Consider the following 21,892-nt stretch of genomic DNA (forward strand, 5'->3'; position numbering starts at 1 on the left):
AAAAGAAAATCCCGGCACTCACGTGTTGATGATTAGTTGGTTTATTCCACAACTCACAAAAAGACGTTTCAGCCTGTCCAAGGCTTTTTTCAATTGACAAATATTTTCTTTTGATACATATTTCTTCAAGTGCCTCCTTATTGTGCATCTTGAAACAGCAACACCGCTAGTTTTCAGAGTCCTGAATTTCAGCTGATGTTATTTGTGGCTTTTTCTTTGCATCCTAAACAATTTTCCTGGCAGTTGTGGCCGAAATCTGTGTTGGTCTACCTGACCGTGGTTTCTTTTTTACAGAGCCCCTGATTTTCCATTTGTTAATCACAGTTTGAACGCTGCTGACTGGCATTATCAATTCCTTGGATATTTTTTTGTATCGCTCTCCTGTGTTATACAGTTCAATTACCTTTTCCCGTAGATCCGTTGACAATTCTTTTGCTTTCCCCATGACTCACAATCCAGAAACGTCAGTGGCTGAATGAAAGATGCAAGAGTCTGTCTGGATCCCAGAAACTCACTCAGCTTTTATGCGCACACACTGATTACAAGCAAACAGGTCACAGGTGAGGATGTTACCTTTAGTAGCCATTCAAACCCATTTGTGTCAAATTCTGTGCATGTTATCAGGCCAAAATCACCAGGGTATGGGAACTTTTGATCAGGGTCATTTGGATGTTTTTGGTTGTCATTAAGATTTAAAACGAGAAAACACAGTAGTTTGACAATAAATGGCTTCACCCAACCAATAACCATGAGTGGAGAAAAAGTTTTTTTGTTATCATTCATATTCTCTGAAACAAGGCCAAGAAAGGAAAAATTCTGCCAGGGTATGTAAACTTTTGAGCACAACTGTATGGGTGGAAGCGGTGCTCTCCCAGGGTTCCACCACTCTAATGCATTTGACGCCTTGTGTGTTTTTTTCTCGGAAATTCTCTCCTCCAGTGCTCAATTATGACACCTGCAATCGTTAACTTCTGGCCATAAAGTTAGCGCTGAAGGAGTGGAGGCATCTCATGGAGGGTGGCAAGCACCCATTCATGTTGCTTACTGACCATAAGAATCTGTTTTTTTAGAGAATGCTAAAATACTGAACTCGAGAAAAAGTCAGATGGGCCTTGTTTTCTACCAGATTCAATTTTTCAATTTTTTTACCTCCCTGGGACAAAGAATGTTCGGGCAAATGCTCTCTCTCTCTGAGCCTTTGTCCTAGTGAGTCTGAAATTATGGAAACCTGATTCATTCTTCCAAAGGGCATTATAGTCTCTTCTCTCAATTTAGCTTGGGAGGTGGTTAAGGCTCAGGAGATGGCTCCGTCCAGCACACCTCATGATAAATTATCCATTGCGGTGCAGTTACGGTTGGGCTTACTCAGAGAGTGTCATGACTCGGTTACAGCGGGCCACCCGGGCATTAAGGGGACTTTTCACATGTTGAGCAGAAATTATTGGTGGCCATCCTTGGGTAAGGATGTTGAAGCTTTTGGTAAGGCATGCAAGATCTGTACCAGGAACAAGGTGCCTCGCGTCGCCCCGGCAGGGAAGCTTCTCCCTTTGCCCATTCCTGTACATGTTATGAACTGCTACAAACACTAAGGAAAGAAAGGAAAACTGTCCCTACAATAGGACTAAGCTGATTCCCTACGATGCAGCGGGGGACCTGTTCCTTGTGAACAGACCCGCCTAAGTCCTAGGCTAGTCTGAACGCAGACCTATAGATATAAGGGAGGGGTCCCTACAAGAACTAAGGACTGGGATATAGTTGGACACCTCCTAGCAGAAATTGTAGCAGAGCAAAGACAAACAAACAAACAGAAGTACTGGTGGTCAAAAGACCAAGCAAACTACTGAGTAAGGTACAAGGCACCTGGCTAGCTTAAGAGTAAATGTAACACTGAAGTCCAGCAAGGCCAGGAGGGTGGAGCTGGATTATATAGGCAAAAAGTCATGTGACCAGCAAAATAGAAAAAACTAACAGGAGGGTTCTAACAGTACCCCCTCTTCTATGAGGATCCTCCGGATCCTCCAGGCCCAGGTCTATCAGGAAACCTCCTGTGAAACGCTCCGACAAGTCTAGGAGCAGAGACATCATCCGCCCTTACCCAGGAGTTATCCTCGGGACCGAAACCTTTCCAATTTACGAGATACTGCAATCTCCCTCTATGCCATCTAGAATTAAGAATGCGAGAAATTTCATATTCACCGTCTTCCTCCACTGGAGGAACAGAGACAGTGGCATCCCTATCAGAAACGTCAGCTTTTTTCAATAAGGAAACATGAAACACCGGATTAATCTTCCAGGAGGTAGGAACCTCCAACCTAACAGCAGATTGGTTAACTACCTGAAGCACCTTAAACGGACCTACAAACTTCGGGCCCAATTTCTTAGAAGGAATCCTCAACCGCAGATTCCTAGAGGACAACCAAACCATGTCACCAACAGTAAACAAAACCTCTTGATGTTTCCTGTCAAAGTACCTCTTGGATTTTTTGTTAGCCTCTTGAAGGTTACGACGTACATCAATCCAAACTCTCTCCAAATCACCGGAAAAATTCTCCTCCTCCGGCACAGCCGATACCAATTTGGAGAATGACCCAAACGACGGATGTCTCCCAGTACAACAAAAAAAAGGCGAACACCCAGCAGAAGAGGATGTATGGTTGTTAAGAGCAAATTCAGCCAGTGGCAGAAACTCAGACCACCCCTCTTGATTGTCAGCCACAAAACAACGCAAAAACTGTTCAACATCCTGGTTCTTTCTTTCTGTCTGTCCATTAGACTCAGGATGATATCCAGACGAAAATGACAAATGGACTCCCAACCTGTCACAAAAGGCACGCCAAAAACGAGCCACGAACTGAGGTCCCCTATCGGAAACAATGTCGGTAGGAACGCCATGGAGCTTGACAATTTCTTTAACAAAAGCCTTAGCGAGTGTCCTGGCGCAGGGCAGTTTGATGAAGGGAACCAAGTGACACATCTTGCTAAAACGGTCCATGACCACCCAGATAACAGTGAAACCCTCAGAGGCAGGAAGGTCAGTAATAAAATCCATAGCAAGATGCGTCCAAGGAGCATTAGGAACCTCCAGAGGGCAAAGCAACCCCGCAGCAGGAGCATGTGAAGACTTAGATCTAGCACACACAGTACATTGACGCACCCACTTAATGACTTCCTTCTGCCACCCAGGCCACCAAAAACTGCGACCTACAAGTCTCTTAGTCTCCGAAATTCCTGGATGACCTGCCAACCGAGATTCATGACACTCCACAAACAAATCTCTCCTAAAGTTCCTAGGCACAAACAACCTCCCATGGGGAGTGTTAGATGGGGCATCCTCCTGGGCTTTCAGAATCCCTTCTTCCAAAACGGAGTCAATGCTGCTATCGCAACACCTTCCTGTAAAATGCTCTCCTCCTCCTCGGTACCAACCATGGGAGAAAAACTGCGAGATAAAGCATCAGCTTTTACATTCTTGGTACCCGGGATGTAAGTAACAGAAAAATTAAACCGCAAAAAAAAAAGTGCCCACCTAGCTTGACGGGCATTCAAGCGCTTGGCAGCATCAAGATAGATCAAATTCTTATGATCAGTAAAAACCTGAATGGGAAATTTAGCACCTTCCAAGAGATGACGCCCATGTTCAAATGCGAGTTTAATCGCCAGCAATTCCCGATTACCAACATCGTAATTAAGTTCGGTCTCAGAAAATTTTTTTGAAAAAAAAAAGCACAGGGATGTACTCCATCCTTGTTTTCCTGAGACAAAACAGCACCGACCCCCACCGAAGAAGCATCAACCTCGACCAAAAAAGGCTTGGTCTCATCAGGCTGCATAAGGATGGGGGCAGAGCTGAACCTCTCCTTGAGATACACAAAAGCTTCAATGGCCTCAGTAGTCCACTGAACCGTATTCTCACCTTTCCTGGTGAGATCGGTCAACAGCTTAACAATTATAGAAAAATTCTTAATGAATTTTCTGTAATAATTGGCGAAACCCAAAAATCTCTGTATTGGTTTCAAACCAATAGGCCTAGGCCATTCCTGCACCGCCTGAACCTTCACCGGGTCCATCTCAAAGCCCTCGCTGGAGATAATGTAGCCCAAAAAACTAATTCTCTGTACAGCGAACTCACATTTCTCCAGCTTAGCAAAGAGTGAATTATCACTCAATAACTGCAATACCTCACGTACGCTCTGCCAATGAGACTCCAGATCCGGCGCAAAAATCAAAATGTCATCCAAATACAACACCACATTCTTACCGATCAACGGTCTTAGGATGTCATTAATAAGGTTCTGAAAAAACGCTGGTGCGTTGGTAAGACCAAAAGGCATAACCAGATTCTCAAAATGACCCACAGGAGTGTTAAAAGCAGTTTTCCACTCATCACCTTCCTTCATACGTAACAAATTGTATGCCCCCCGGAGATCAATCTTAGAGAACCACTTGGCCCCCACTAACTGGTTGAACAAGTCAGGAATTAATGGCAGTGGGTAGGAATTGCATACTGTAATTTTATTAATTTCGCGAAAGTCCAGACATGGACGTAAACCGCCGTCCTTTTTTTTTTTACAAAAAGAAATCCAACAACCACAGGTGACTTAGAAGGTCTAATGTGACCGGCGGCCAAGCTTGTCTGTATGTATGTATGCTTGTCTCCAATGCCTTTCTCTCAGGGATAGTAAGATTAAATAAGCGACTTATGGGAAGAGTTGCTCCAGGGACAAACTCAATAGTACAATCATAGTCCCTATGAGGAGGCAAAACTTGCGACTCCTCCTCAGAAAAAACCTTCCTAAAATCCTGAATAGATACAGGTAATTTCCCTCTTTCCACAGCAGCAATGCGACCGTTACAACATCTATCATAACACTTAGGACTCCAAGACTTAATTTCATTGGTAGACCAGTCAAGTACAGGATTGTGCAATTTTAACCAAGGTAACCCCAAAACCACTGGAGCAGGCAAATTATTTAATACCGCCAAATCCAAATTCTCTTGGTGGATAACATTAATGGTGAGGGGAAATTCAAAAACCTTGTGAGTAATACCTTTCAAGGGAGAACCATCAACAGCAACCACAGAAATAGGAGATGACAAAAGTTTGGATTCTAATTTAAATTTTTCCAAAAAACCCTCATCAATCACATTGAGTGTAGAACCACAATCCACAAATACCCGAAATTCAATCAACTCCTCCTGGAATGAGGTGCTTCCAGAAAGAAATACTCCTTTTGAGTTTAAACACGCTATGCGGGCGTAACTGACCTCTTTTTTTTTTTTCTTTGTTCAAACGAAGCACACAGTTCTTAATAAAGTGGTCAGATTTACCGCAATAAAAACACAATCCTTTAGCAAACCTGCGGTCTTTTTCCTGAGAGTGGGGTGACATCGCCCCAATCTCCATCGGTTCTCCACACTCCGAACAGACCCTCTGAAAATTAGGAGCTGCCATAGCAGTAGATTTCTCTTCATTACTCCTAGCACGCAGTATCCTGTCCACACGTATGGCTAATTGCATTGCCTCCTGCAAGGTTCCAGGTTTTGGGAAGGCAATCAGCTGATCCTTAACCCTTTCACCTAGTCCATCAAGAAACAAACATTTTAATGCTGAGTCATTCCATTCCACTTCAGCCGACCGTCTTCTGAAGTATGTACAATAATTTTCCACATCACCTGACCCCTGCTTCAAACGTCTTAATTCAGTTTCAGCAGATGAGACTCGATCAGGATCATCATACAACAACCCCATAGCAGAAAAAAAATCTTCCACAGATCTAAAACACGGATCATTAGGTTGTAGAGAAAAGGCCCATCCCTGTGGTTCTTTGCGCAAAAGTGACATTATAAACCCAATGCGCTGTGATTCATTCCCCGAGGATCTGGGTCTTAAACGAAAATATAATAAACAAGCGTTTTTAAAGGAAAAAAAATCTTGCCGTTTACCATAAAAAAATCTGGAAGTCCTACCTTCGGTTCGACAAAATGCGCTCCAGGACAGCTACTCACGTGTTGCTGGAGCTCGGCCACCTCCAAAGACAGTCCCTGCAGGCGTTGAGCCAACTCCTGAACCGACACCATGCTGAAATCAGGATTTTTTTTTTTCCTTAGAGTGTTTTATTTTTGGGCTGGACTTACTGTTATGAACTGCTACAAACACTAAGGAAAGAAAGGAAAACTGTCCCTACAATAGGACTAAGCTGATTCCCTACGATGCAGCGGGGGACCTGTTCCTTGTGAACAGACCCGCCTAAGTCCTAGGCTAGTCTGAACGCAGACCTATAGATATAAGGGAGGGGTCCCTACATGAACTAAGGACTGGGATATAGTTGGACACCTCCTAGCAGAAATTGTAGCAGAGCAAAGACAAACAAACAGAAGTACTAGTGGTCAAAAGACCAAGCAAACTACAGAGTAAGGTACAAGGCACCTGGCTAGCTTAAGAGTAAATGTAACACTGAAGTCCAGCAAGGCCAGGAGGGTGGAGCTGGATTATATAGGCAAAAAGTCATGTGACCAGCAAAAATAGAACCCTCCTGTTAGTTTTTTCTAACAGTACATCCTTGGTCCCACATATCCATGGACTTCATTACGGATCTCCCTAACTCCAAGGGTATGACTATGGTGTGGGTTATTGTGGACCGATTTTCTAAACAATGCCATTTGGTTCCTTTGGCTCAGTTACCTAGTGCGTAGAACTTGGTAGGTTTGTTCCTTGTTCAGGTGGTAAGATTACATGGGGTTCCTATGAATATTGTCTCCGATCGGGGGTCCCAGTTTATCTCCAGATTCTGGAGGGCTTTCTGTAAACGCCTCGGTTCGGAACTCTCGTTTTCATCTGCATACAGTCCTCACGCTAATGGACAAATGGAGCTAACCAACCAGTGTCTTGAGTCCTATCTAAGATGTTTTTGCTCCCATGCTCAGCATGATTGGGGATCATACTTAGCCTTGGCAGAGTTCACTCCAAACAATAGACACCACAAAGGTTTGGGAATGTCTCCTTTCTTCTGTAATCTAGGATTCCATCCTAGGTCCCCTTGTTTTGAGGGAGGGGACAATGTACTTCCGGCTTTCTCTGCTACTATCCACTGCGTCCGGAGGGTTTAGGGGGAAAGCCTCTTTCCATCTCAAGAAAGCAGGGGAGAGCATGAAGAGGCAGGCCGATAAGCGTCGTCAGCAAGGGAGGGGGACAGAGTTTGGGTGTCTACTAAGAATCTCAAGATTAAGGTACCATCTCCTAAGCTAGCATCCATGTTCATATGACCATTTCCGATTATCGAGGTTGTAAATAAGGTGGCTTTTCGGGTAGGTCTGCCTTTCTCTAGGCAGGTTCCCAGCGTTTTTCACAAGACATTATTAAAGAAGATGGTTACTCTGGTTGTGGCCCAGGATCCTCCTCCAACTATTCAGGTTGATAATACTGAAGAATTTGAGATAGAAAGTATTGTGAACTCCATTCAGTATTTGATTCATTGGAAGGGGTACGGTTCTACGGAGAGGTCCTGAGTCTCGAGAGGTAATATACATGCCAATCATCTCATCTCTGAGTTCCATAACAGGTTTCCGGACAACATGGGTGGTAAGAGCCCGGTGGTCTCTCCTAGGGAGAAAGGATACTGTTATGAATCATGGTTTTGTGCTCCTACCTGGGAATGGATCTGGTCTGGTGCTACGCTACTCCGATTGCAGGCATCGCCATTGTCCTGCCCCTGAAGTTGGGGCAACTACGTGTACAGGGAAACTGTCCCAGTCTTATAGAGCATCACGTTTTGGTGTTGTAGGATGAATGAAGACGCGGCACGCCGTGTCTCTCACTGATTTCTCTGCCCGGAAAACATGGGACACTGTCTTCCCCAGTTGCCAGGCAACTTAGGTGCTGTGTCTGGCACTAGGCAGTCGTGGGATTTTCTCCAGCTAGCAGAGAGTGGCTGCCTGGGGATGATTGGGATGTATTCAACACCTGATCATTAGGCAAGATATTTAATCCTGTTCCCTGCTCAGTCCTTTTAGTTTATTGCAGTTGCTATGTGCTGTGGTGGTGAGTGGTGCTAGCAGTGTGTGAAGACACTGGGTCTTCTGTGGGCGTAACACTACTCAGACAACACAGGGTGAGGGTAAAACAGTGTGGCAATACTTTATTGAACCACAAAACAGGCAATATACAGATAGAACAGTCCCAGCAAATACCCAAGATGGTACATTACACAGTCTCACCCTTCTGCTGGCCCGCCTGGGATAGAACAGCTGCGACTTTGGGACTTCCAGGGCCAACTACCTCAACCAGTGGCCCTTTGCTTCTGGCGGGCCCCGACAGAGAGGAGGTAGTGGCAAGCTTAGGTAGCTGACAGTCCATCAAGGTGCAAGGCCAGGAGACACGAGGGTCCAATCTTGACCTCTTCGAGAGTTTCCATGGGGCCGGATGGCCAGCTGGTCCCAATATGGCTTAGACAAAAGTCTCCATGGGTTCCAGGCAACCGGAGGGTCCCACCTGGCAACCCCAAACAACATATCCATGGGGCCAGGTGACTTCATCGTTCCAACCTGGTCTCCCCAAATGTAGCCATGGTCTCTCTGATGGTCAGTGGAGCAGATCCATATCTTTCCAGTCAGGGCCATATACCCTTAGACTAGAATCATGTGGAATCAAAATCTGTGTCTCTTTGGATAAATCCATGCTACTAAGCTGAAGGTCTCAAGAGAGTCTGATCTTTGCTTCTCCTTGTAAAGGCTCTTACAATTCTCTTTGCAGCAGGATAGAAAAAAATCTTTTTTTATATTTACATATGTGGCTAAGGTCATCAGTCTCAGGTTAGAGGTAAAGGTGCAGGGCTCACTCAGGTCTCATTGTTTGAGTTAATCAATTTACATAGTAGGTATAGCAGGGAGACTGTTTAAATCAACATCTAGCTGGATCTAGTACAATATGCTATTAGCATAGTAACAAACATCATTGTTTCACAACCAAGAGAAGACAACAATCAGGGTTATACAAATACTGGTCAGTTTTTCTTGACCAGCCATAGATATACACAAAGATAATAGTGTATGTCTCTTGGATTAACAAATCTAAATGTCTGGCTGATTAAGATTAGAAGCTGTTCCGTCAAACAGTGGTATTCCTATCTTTTCAGGGGTTTTCTCTTTTTCTCTTCTGGTTACACTTTTTGGGGTTCTTACAGAGGTACTCACCTGGTTTTTGTCTAGGCACCAGCCGTGTCACCAGACGTCAGCTGTTCAGCGATAGTGGGCCTGGGAAGGGCTCTGCCAAAGTCCCCCTTCTATTTACTGGGAGCTGAGTGAAGGGCTCAAGGGCTCGCCTAGCTGGGCAGCTTGTGCCAAGTGCGTCTGTGGCTGTGCCTTTGCTGGTTTCGTGTCAATCCTGCTGGGTCCTTCTGTGAAGCGCATAATAGTAAGGTGTGACATCACCTATTATGAATGTTGGATCCTGTGTTATCCACTGTATATAGAGGTGTGGTCAGTCATTGTACAGTAGGAGGAGGTCAGCGGAGACCACCTATGCTGTTTGGTGATACCTGTGTTATCTACAGTATATAGAAAGGTGTTATATGTCATTGTACTAGAGGAGGAGGTGAGCTGTGACATCACCTATTATGAATGGTGCATTCTGTGTTATCTACTGTACATAGAGGTGTTATCAGTTATTGTACAGGACGAGGAGCAGGTGAGATGTGACATCTCCTATTGTGAATGGTGAATCCTGTGTTTTTCTACAGTATATAGAAGAATTATCAATCATTGTAGAAATGGAGGAGGGGAGCTGTGATATCTCCTGTTGTGAATGGTGAAGCCTGTGTTATCTCCTGTATATATAGGTGTTATCAGTCATTGTACAGGAGGAGGAGGTGAGCTGTGACATCACCTATTGTGAATAGTGAAGCCTGTGTTATCTCCTATATATATAGGTGTTATCAAGCATTGTAGACAAGGAGGAGGTGAGCTGTGACATCAGCTATGGTGTTTGGTGCGACCTGTGTTTTCAGTGTTTGTAAACCTTTCTGTGATGATAATGAATGAGACTGATAAAAAGTCTTCTCTAATACAAAGGAATTGTGAGTAAATATTCTGTGTCCATTGTGCCAATTTCAAGATTTCTGTTTTATTCCAACACAGACTGTGATATACGGGAGCCTAACTCTAAGCGATGGACCATTACCAGATGATACCTTCTCCTTATAAATGACTTTTCTTCAACCATTGTCCCATCTAATTACATGAAATGTTTTAGCCGCGTCTGACAATGGACTCCCCATGTAACGGATGAAAGGCGCCTTTGTGGGATGAGCGGCCCCGTACCTGGAATATGCTGCGGGATTGTCCACCTGGAGTTTATCTGTATGATCTCTATTGGGTCATTACGTGTCCCCCACAGATGGATCCAGTAGGAGTAATTCCCCAGAGAGATGTCCACCTCCTCTCTATGCCCAGGATGGTCCAGAGGAAACCGTCCTGGAGAATTATCCGGTAGGTAACGCTTTTGTGTGCCACATATGAAAATAAATCACTGACTCCAAGCTCATTTTATATTTTTCTTGTATTTTAGAGTGAAGATTTGATTAAGGTTGAAGTCATAGATGAAGATGAAGAAGAGGGGACTGATGTCATGACCGAGCAGCAGTGTAAGGAAGGGAGACATTAATGTCTGTTAGAGGGTCACCTAGATACTACTTCCGCCATTCCATGTAACAGTCTCTTGTTTCACCGGTTCCTACAGATGACCTCAGTGTAAGAAATCCCACAGAGGGATGGCCAGCTCTTCTGTATTCCCCGGACTGTCCAGAGAGTCGCCAGGTAGATGAAACCAAGCCTAAACCACATCTCTATGGAGCTGCTCAGAGATTTGGGGGCTTCTTCTGTTGTTGTGTCTGCAGCATTGTACTGAGCTGTTATATATGTGACATCAGGGTGGAGATCTGACGGATATTAAGGTGGAGGATGAACAAGAGCGGGGGATGGGCAAGCAGCCGAGTATGAGTGATGTGAAGGAGGAGAGTCCAGGAGCTGAGACCACAGGTATGTAATAATGACTAATCAGTGATATCACAGGGGTGTAATAATGACTAATCAGTGATATCACAGGGGTGTAATAATGACTAATCAGTGATATCACAGGGGTGTAATAATGACTAATCAGTGATATCACAGGGGTGTAGTACTGACTATACACAGTGATATCACAGGGGTGTACTAATGACTAATCAGTGATATCACAGAGGTGTAGTACTGACTATACACAGAGATATCACAGGGGTGTAGTACTGACTATACACAGTGATATCACAGGGGTGTAATAATGACTATACACAGTGATATCACAGGGGTGTAGTCCTGACTATACACAGAGATATCACAGGGGTGTAGTACTGACTATACACAGTGATATCACAGGGGTGTAGTCCTGACTATACACAGAGATATCACAGGGGTGTAGTACTGACTATACACAGTGATATCACAGGGGTGTAATAATGACTATACACAGTGATATCACAGGGGTGTAGTCCTGACTATACACAGAGATATCACAGGGGTGTAGTACTGACTATACACAGTGATATCACAGGAGTGTAGTACTGACTATACACAGAGATATCACAGGGTTGTAGTACTGACTATACACAGAGATATAACAGGGGTGTAGTACTGACTATACACAGAGATATCACAGGGTTGTAGTACTGACTATACGCAGAGATATCACAGGGGTGTAGTACTGACTATACACAGAGATATCACAGGGGTGTAGTACTGACTATACACAGTGATATCACAGGGGTGTAGTACTGACTATACGCAGAGATATCACAGGGTTGTAGTACTGACTATACACAGAGATATCACAGGGGTGTAGTACTGACTATACACAGTGATATCACAGGGGTGTAGTACTGACTATACACAGAGATATCACAGGGGTGTAGTACTGACTATACACAGTGATATCACAGGGGTGTAATAATGACTAATCAGTGATATCACAGGGGTGTAATAATGACTAATCAGTGATATCACAGGGGTGTAATAATGACTAATCAGTGATATCACAGGGGTGTAGTACTGACTATACACAGTGATATCACAGGAGTGTACTAATGACTAATCAGTGATATCACAGAGGTGTAGTACTGACTATACACAGTGATATCACAGGGGTGTAATAATGACTATACACAGTGATATCACAGGGGTGTAGTCCTGACTATACACAGAGATATCACAGGGGTGTAGTACTGACTATACACAGTGATATCACAGGAGTGTAGTACTGACTATACACAGAGATATCACAGGGTTGTAGTACTGACTATACACAGAGATATAACAGGGGTGTAGTACTGACTATACACAGAGATATCACAGGGTTGTAGTACTGACTATACGCAGAGATATCACAGGGGTGTAGTACTGACTATACACAGTGATATCACAGGGGTGTAGTACTGACTATACGCAGAGATATCACAGGGTTGTAGTACTGACTATACACAGAGATATCACAGGGGTGTAGTACTGACTATACACAGTGATATCACAGGGGTGTAGTACTGACTATACACAGAGATATCACAGGGGTATAGTACTGACTATACACAGTGATATCACAGGGGTGTAGTCCTGACTATACACAGAGATATCACAGGGGTGTAGTACTGACTATACACAGAGATATCACAGGGGTGTAGTCCTGACTATACACAGAGATATCACAGGGGTGTAGTACTGACTATACACAGAGATATCACAGGGGTGTAGTACTGACTATACACAGAGATATCACAGGGGTGTAGTACTGACTATACACAGAGACATCACAGGGGTGTAGTACTGACTATACACAGAGATATCACAGGGGTGTAGTACTGACTATACACAGAGATATCACAGGGTTGTAGTACTGACTATACGCAGTGATATCACAGGGGTGTAGTACTGACTATACGCAGTGATATCACAGGGGTGTAGTCCTGACTATACGCAGAGATATCACAGGGGTGTAGTACTGACTATACACAGAGATATCACAGGGGTGTAGTATTGACTATACACAGTGATATCACAGGGGTGTAGTCCTGACTATACACAGTGATATCACAGGGGTGTAGTACTGACTATACACAGAGATATCACAGGGGTGTAGTACTGACTATACACAGAGATATCACAGGGGTGTAGTCCTGACTATACACAGAGATATCACAGGGGTGTAGTACTGACTATACACAGTGATATCACAGGGGTGTAGTCCTGACTATACACAGAGATATCACAGGGGTGTAGTACTGACTATACGCAGAGATATCACAGGGTTGTAGTACTGACTATACACAGAGATATCACAGGGGTGTAGTACTGACTATACACAGAGATATCACAGGGGTGTAGTACTGACTATACACAGAGATATCACAGGGGTGTAGTACTGACTATACACAGAGATATCACAGGGGTGTAGTCCTGACTATACACAGAGATATCACAGGGGTGTAGTCCTGACTATACACAGAGATATCACAGGGGTGTAGTACTGACTATACACAGTGATATCACAGGGGTGTAGTACTGACTATACACAGAGATATCACAGGGGTGTAGTACTGACTATACACAGTGATATCACAGGGGTGTAGTCCTGACTATACACAGAGATATCACAGGGGTGTAGTACTGACTATACGCAGAGATATCACAGGGGTGTAGTACTGACTATACACAGAGATATCACAGGGTTGTAGTACTGACTATACACAGAGATATCACAGGGGTGTAGTCCTGACTATACACAGTGATATCACAGGGGTGTAGTCCTGACTATACACAGAGATATCACAGGGGTGTAGTACTGACTATACACAGAGATATCACAGGGGTGTAGTCCTGACTATACACAGTGATATCACAGGGGTGTAGTACTGACTATACACAGTGATATCACAGGGGTGTAGTACTGACTATACGCAGAGATATCACAGGGGTGTAGAACTGACTATACACAGAGATATCACAGGGGTGTAGTACTGACTATACGCAGAGATATCACAGGGTTGTAGTACTGACTATACACAGAGATATCACAGGGGTGTAGTACTGACTATACACAGAGATATCACAGGGGTGTAGTCCTGACTATACGCAGAGATATCACAGGGTTGTAGTACTGACTATACACAGAGATATCACAGGGGTGTAGTCCTGACTATACGCAGAGATATCACAGGGGTGTAGTACTGACTATACACAAAGATATCACAGGGGTGTAGTCCTGACTATACACAGAGATATCACAGGGTTGTAGTACTGACTATACACAGAGATATCACAGGGGTGTAGTCCTGACTATACGCAGAGATATCACAGGGGTGTAGTCCTGACTATACGCAGAGATATCACAGGGTTGTAGTACTGACTATACACAGAGATATCACAGGGTTGTAGTACTGACTAGTGTTGAGCCACCCCCGTAGTGTTCGGGTTCGGTTCGGTTCGTCGAACACCGGGATGTTCGAGGAACTGTTCGTCGAACTGTTCGTCGAACACCTTAGAACACCGTCGAACACCGTTAAAACCAATGGCAGGCAAACAAAAACACATAGGAACACATAGAAAACACCTTCAAAGGTGTCCAAAAGCTGACAAACTGCTCAGAAGACGCTTTCTTTAAAAAAGCCGGCCGGCAATTCAGCAGCGGCATACACCGGTACCCGACAATTTAGACATGAAGGAATAGAGCATCACACATAGATTAGATAGATAGAAACATGTCAGTCACACATATAAGAAGCACAGTGACAGTGTTGCTTACTGTACTTGTCATTTAGTGTAAAGGATTTATTAAAAAATATAATAGTGTTTTCGTGCACCGTCTCTTTAAAAAAGCCGGCCGGCAATTCAGCAGCGGTACCCGACAATTTATAACAGACAGAATAGAGCTTCACACATAGATTAGATAGATAGAAACATGTCAGTCACATATATATGAAGTACTGTGACAGTGTTGCTTACTGTACTTGTCATTTACTGCAAAGAATTTATTTAAAAAAATAATAGTGTTTTCATGCACTGTCTCTTTAAAAAAGCCGGCCGGCAATTCAGCATCTGTACCCGACAATTTATAACAGACAGAATAGAGCTTCACACATAGATTAGATAGATAGAAACATGTCAGTCACATATATAAGAAGTACAGTGACAGTGTTGGTTACTGTACTTGTCATTTAGTATTAAAATAAAGGATTTATTATTAAAAAAAATTGGCGTGGGGTTCACCGTAATTTTAGTCTCTAGCGGAGGTTAAGCAGACAGCTGGGGCAGATGTTTGAAGCCTGGGAAGGGGGTAATACCCACGGAGCTTCCCAGGCTGCTAATATCAGCCCCCAGCTGAATACCTAGCCTTTACTAGCAATTAAAATGGAGGACCCCCCCAAAAAAATGACGTGGGGTCCCCCCTAATTTAATAGCTAGCAAAGGCTAGGCAGACAGCTGGGGGCTGATATTAATAGCCCAGGAAGGGAGCCATGAATATTGGCCCCCTCCCAGGCTAGAAACACCAGCCCTCAGCCGCCCCAGAAATGGCGCATCCATAGGATGCGCCAATTCTGGCACTTAGCCTCGCTCTTCCACGCTGCCCTGGTGCGGTGGCAGGGGGTAATAGGGTTGGGGTTGATGTCAGCTTATAATGCCAGCTGACATCAAGCCCAGGTTAGTAATGGAGAGGCGTCTATAAGACACCCCCATTACTAACCCCATAGTCAAAGTTAAAAAAAAACACAAACACCCAGAATAAAGTCCTTTAATTGAAATAAAGACACAATTCTTTATTGTTCTAAATTAAACCATACTTACCATCACGCCCATTCCAGCTGAAGCCAACGATCTCCTGCAATAAAAGAAAAATAATAAAGCAACCTCATCCTTACCTTTCCATGGTTCCCAGGACAGCTCCAGCTCTGCTACATCGAGATGACAGGCTGGACCGCAGCAGAACGCTGCCATCCAGCTTGCCATGCCGCACACACTGAGAAGCGCAGGCATGCTTGCGCTCCTCAGTGTCTGACTGTGACGGCATCCAGATGAGCCGACAATGAACTCGGCTCACCTCATGTACGTCACTGACAGCGTGGGAAAATTCTCCTGCACTCAGCGCTTCAGCGTGAGAATTTTCCCACGCTGTCAGTGACGTGCATGAGGTGAGCCGAGTTCATTGGACATGACCTCGGCTCATCTGGATGCCGTCACAGTCAGACACTGAGGAGCACAAGCATGCCTGCGCTTCTCAGTGTCTGCGGGATGACAGGCTGGATGGCAGCGTTCGGCTGCGGTCCAGCCTGTCATCTCGATGTAGCAGAGCTGAAGCTGTCGTGGGAGCCATGGAAAGGTAAGGATGAGGTTGCTTTATTATTTTTCTTTTATTTCAGGAGATCGTTGGCTTCAGCTGGAATGGGCGTGATGGTAAGTATGGTTTAATTTAGAACAATAAAGAATTGTGTGTTTATTTCAATTAAAGGACTTTATTCTGGGTGTTTGTGTTTTTTTTAAATACTTTACTAGAAATTCATGGTGGTCATGTCTAATATTGGCGTGACCCCATGAATTTCGGGCTTAGGGCCAGCTGATAATGCCAAGCTGGCCTTAACCCCTTTATTACCCAGTGAGCCACCGCACCAGGGCCCTGGATGAGTTGGGTACAGCGCCAGAAGATGGCGCTTCTATGAACGCGCCATTTTCTGGGGCGGCTGCGGACTGCAATTTGCAGCGGGGGGGGCCCAGAAAGCTTGGGTCTCCCTGCGCTGCAGATTCCAGCCCCCAGCTGCCTAGTTGTACCTGGCTGGACACAAAAATAGGGCGAAGCGCCACGTATTTTTTTTTTAAATTCATGAAATTCATGGAATAATTAAGAAAAAAAGGGCTTCCCTATATTGTTGTGTCCGGCTAGGTACAAATAGGCAGCTGGTGGTTGGGAGCAGCCCGTTCCTGCCTGCTGTACCTGACTGGACACAAATATAGGGCGAAGCCCCACATCAATTTTTTTTTCATTATTTCATGAATTTCCTGAAATAATTAAAAAAAAATTGACGTGGGGCTTCGCCCTATATTTGTGTCCAGTCAGGTACAGCAGGCAGGAACGGGCTGCCCCCAACCACCAGCTGCCTATTTGTACCTGGCCAGACACAACAATATAGGGAAGCCCTTTTTTAAAAAAATTATTTCATGAAATAATTTAAAAAAAATTGATGTGGGGCTTCGCACTATATTTGTGTCCAGCCAGGTACAGCAGGCAGGGACGGGCTGCCCCCAACCACCAGCTGCCTATTTGTACCTGGTTGGACACAACAATATAGGGAAGCCCTTTTTTTCTTAATTATTCCATGAATTTCATGAAATAATTTTAAAAAAAAATGCGTGGGGCTTCGCCCTATTTTTGTGCCCAGCCAGGTACAACTAGGCAGCTGGGGGCTGGAATCTGCAGCGCAGGGAGGCCCAAGCTTTCTGGACCCCACCCGCTGCATATTGCAGTCCGCAGCCGCCCCGGAAAATGGCGCGTTCATAGAAGCGCCATCTTCTGGCGCTGTACCCAACTCATCCAGGGCCCTGGTGCGGTGGCTCACTGGGTAATAAAGGGGTTAAGGCCAGCTTGGCATTATCAGCTGGCCCTAAGCCCGAAATTCATGGGGTCACGCCAATATTAGACATGACCACCATGAATTTCTAGTAAAGTATTTAAAAAAACACAACACCCAGAGTAAAGTCCTTTAATTGAAATAAACACACAATTCTTTATTGTTCTAAATTAAACCATACTTACCATCACGCCCATTCCAGCTGAAGCCAATGTCTTCTGCAATAAAAGTAAAATAATAAAGCAACCTCATCCTTACCTTTCCATGGTTCCCACGACAGCTTCAGCTCTGCTACATCGAGATGACAGGCTGGACCGCAGCAGAACGCTGCCATCCAGCCTGTCATCCCGCGGACACTCAGAAGCGCAGGCATGCTTGCGCTCCTCAGTGTCTCGCTGTGACGGCATAAAGATGAGACAAGCTCATGTCCAATGAACTCGGCGCACCTCATGCACGTCACTGACAGCGTGGGAGAATTCTCCTGCACTCAGCGCTTCAGCGTGAAAATTCTCCCACGCTGTCAGTGACGTACATGAGGTCAGCTGAGTTCATTGGACATGAATGAGCTCACCTCATGCACTTCACTGACAGCGTGGGAAAATTCTCACGCTGAAGCGCTGAGTGCAGGAGAATTTTCCCACGCTGTCAGTGACGTGCATGAGGTGAGCTCATTCATGTCCAATGATCTCAGCTCACCTCATGCACGTCACTGACAGCGTGGGAAAATTCTCCTGCACTCAGCGCTACAGCGTGAGAATTCTCCCACGCTGTCAGTGACGTGCATGAGGTGAGCTCATTCATGTCCAATGAACTCAGCTGACCTCATGCACGTCACTGACAGCGTGGGAGAATTCTCACGCTGAAGTGCTGAGTGCAGGAGAATTCTCCCACGCTGTCAGTGACGTGCATGAGGTGCGCCGAGTTCATTGGACATGAACTCGTCTCATCTTTATGCCGTCACAGCCAGACACTGCAGAGCGCAAGCATGCCTGCGCTTCTCAGTGTCTGCGGGATGACAGGCTGGATGGCAGCGTTCTGCTGCGGTCCAGCCTGTTATCTCGATGTAGCAGAGCTGAAGCTGTCGTGGGAACCATGGAAAGGTAAGGATGAGGTTGCTTTATTATTTTTCTTTTATTGCAGGAGATCGTTGGCTTCAGCTGGAATGGGCGTGACGGTAAGTATGGTTTAATTTAGAACAATAAAGGATTGTGTCTTTATTTCAATTAAAGGACTTTATTCTGGGTGTTTGTGTTTTCTTTTAACTTTGACTATGGGGTTAGTAATGGGGGTGTCTTATAGACGCCTCTCCATTACTAACCTGGGCTTGATGTCAGCTGGCATTATAAGCTGACATCAACCCCAACCCTATTACCCCCTGCCACCGCACCAGGGCAGCGTGGAAGAGCGAGGCTAAGTGCCAGAATTGGCGCATCCTATGGATGCGCCATTTCTGGGGCGGCTGACGGCTGGTGTTTCTAGCCTGGGAGGGGGCCAATATTCATGGTTCCCTTCCTGGGCTATTAATATCAGCCCCCAGCTGTCTGCCTAGCCTTTGCTAGCTATTAAATTAGGGGGGACCCCACGTCATTTTTTTGGGGGGGTTCCCCCATTTTAATAGCTAGTAAAGGCTAGGTATTCAGCTGGGGGCTGATATTAGTAGTCTGGGAAGCTCCGTGGGTATTACCCCCTTCCCAGGCTTCAAACATCTGCCCCAGCCGTCTGCTTAACCTCCGCTAGAGACTAAAATTACGGGGAACCCCACGCCAATTTTTTTTAATAATAAATCCTTTATTTTAATACTAAATGACAAGTACAGTAACCAACACTGTCACTGTACTTATATATGTGACTGACATGTTTCTATCTATCTAATCTATGTGTGAAGCTCTATTCTGTCTGTTATAAATTGTCGGGTACCGCTGCTGAATTGCCGGCCGGCTTTTTTAAAGAGACGGTGCACGAAAACACTATTATATTTTTTAATAAATCCTTTACACTAAATGACAAGTACAGTAAGCAACACTGTCACTGTACTTCGTATATATGTGGCTGACATGTTTCTATCTATCTAATCTATGTGTGATTCTATATTCCTTCTATTCTAAATTGTCGGGTACAGATGCTGAATTGCCGGCCGGCTTTTTTAAAGAGACAGTGCATGAAAACACTATTATTTTTTTTGATAAATCCTTTACACTAAATGACAAGTACAGTAAGCAACACTGTCACTGTGCTTCTTATATGTGTGACTGACATGTTTCTATCTATCTAATCTATGTGTGATTCTCTATTCTTTCTGTTCTAAATTGTCAGGTACCGGTGTATGCCGCTGCTGAATTGCCGGCTTTTCATGTTTCACTGTGAGCACTGTTCCCATCGATTTGGGCAATCACTGTAATGCCACAACCACCATGGCTGTGGCATTACAGTGAGTGGCAGACAATCCCTGCATGATTGGTGCTCTAAATAGCGGCAGACATGCAGGACACGCTTTTGGTGCACGAACAGTTATCGAACATAACCTCGAACAGCCGAATTTTTTGCAAATCGTTCGGGTTCGTCGAACAACTCGAACACCGCCCAAAACAGCTCGAATTTGAGATTGGCGAACAGTTCTAGTCGAACACCGCTCATCTCTAGTACTGACTATACACAAAGATATCACAGGGTTGTAGTACTGACTATACACAGAGATATCACAGGGTTGTAGTACTGACTATACACAGAGATATCACAGGGGTGTAGTACTGACTATACACAGTGATATCACAGGGGTGTAGTCCTGACTATACACAGAGATATCACAGGAGTGTAGTACTGACTATACACAGAGATATCACAGGGGTGTAGTCCTGACTATACACAGTGATATCACAGGGGTGTAGTACTGACTATACACAGAGATATCACAGGGGTGTAGTACTGACTATACACAGTGATATCACAGGGGTGTAGTACTGACTATACACAGTGATATCACAGGGGTGTAGTCTTGACTATACACAGTGATATCACAGGGGTGTAGTACTGACTATACACAGAGATATCACAGGGGTGTAGTCCTGACTATACACAGTGATATCACAGGGGTGTAGTACTGACTATACACAGAGATATCACAGGGGTGTAGTCCTGACTATACACAGAGATATCACAGGGGTGTAGTACTGACTATACACAGAGATATCACAGGGTTGTAGTACTGACTATACACAGTGATATCACAGGGGTGTAGTACTGACTATACACAGAGATATCACAGGGGTGTAGTCCTGACTATACACAGTGATATCACAGGGTTGTAGTACTGACTATACACAGAGATATCACAGGGTTCTAGTACTGACTATACACAGAGATATAACAGGGATGTAGTACTGACTATACACAGAGATATCACAGGGGTGTAGTCCTGACTATACACAGTGATATCACAGGGGTGTAGTCCTGACTATACACAGAGATATCACAGGGGTGTAGTCCTGACTATACACAGTGATATCACAGGGGTGTAGTACTGACTATACACAGAGATATCACAGGGCTGTAGTACTGACTATACACAGAGATATCACAGGGGTGTAGTCCTGACTATACACATTGATATCACAGGGGTGTAGTACTGACTATACACAGAGATATCACAGGGGTGTAGTACTGACTATACACAGAGATATCACAGGGGTGTAGTACTGACTATACACAGTGATATCACAGGGGTGTAGTACTGACTATACACAGAGATATCACAGGGGTGTAGTCCTGACTATACACAGAGATATCACAGGGGTGTAGTCCTGACTATACACAGTGATATCACAGGGGTGTAGTACTGACTATACACAGAGATATCACAGGGGTGTAGTCCTGACTATACACAGAGATATCACAGGAGTGTAGTACTGACTATACACAGTGATATCACAGGGGTGTAGTACTGACTATACACAGTGATATCACAGGGGTGTAGTACTGACTATACGCAGAGATATCACAGGGGTGTAGTACTGACTATACACAGTGATATCACAGGGGTGTAGTACTGACTATACACCGTGATATCACAGGGGTGTAGTACTGACTATACACCGTGATATCACAGGAGTGTAGTACTGACTATACACAGTGATATCACAGGGGTGTAGTACTGACTATACACAGTGATATCACAGGGGTGTAGTACTGACTATACACCGTGATATCACAGGAGTGTAGTACTGACTATACACAGTGATATCACAGGGGTGTAGTACTGACTA

General features: G+C 44.7%; 1 protein-coding gene across 1 annotated transcript in view; it reads left to right on the forward strand.

Moving 5' to 3' along the window:
* Positions 1-21,892, forward strand: part of LOC141164549 (uncharacterized) — a 160,990-nt gene that overhangs the window by 111,667 nt on the left and 27,431 nt on the right. The window contains exons 5-8 of the mRNA XM_073649932.1: positions 10,391-10,482; positions 10,562-10,637; positions 10,733-10,809; positions 10,923-11,031. Of these exons, the coding sequence (XP_073506033.1) occupies positions 10,391-10,482; positions 10,562-10,637; positions 10,733-10,809; positions 10,923-11,031 (354 nt within the window). The remainder of the gene's footprint in view (positions 1-10,390; positions 10,483-10,561; positions 10,638-10,732; positions 10,810-10,922; positions 11,032-21,892) is intronic.

The sequence above is a fragment of the Phyllobates terribilis genome, unplaced genomic scaffold, assembly GCF_046119375.1.
Source record: "Phyllobates terribilis strain yellow unplaced genomic scaffold, ASM4611937v1 Scaffold_1__5_contigs__length_1240528914, whole genome shotgun sequence".
In the NCBI taxonomy this organism is placed as follows: domain Eukaryota; kingdom Metazoa; phylum Chordata; class Amphibia; order Anura; family Dendrobatidae; genus Phyllobates; species Phyllobates terribilis.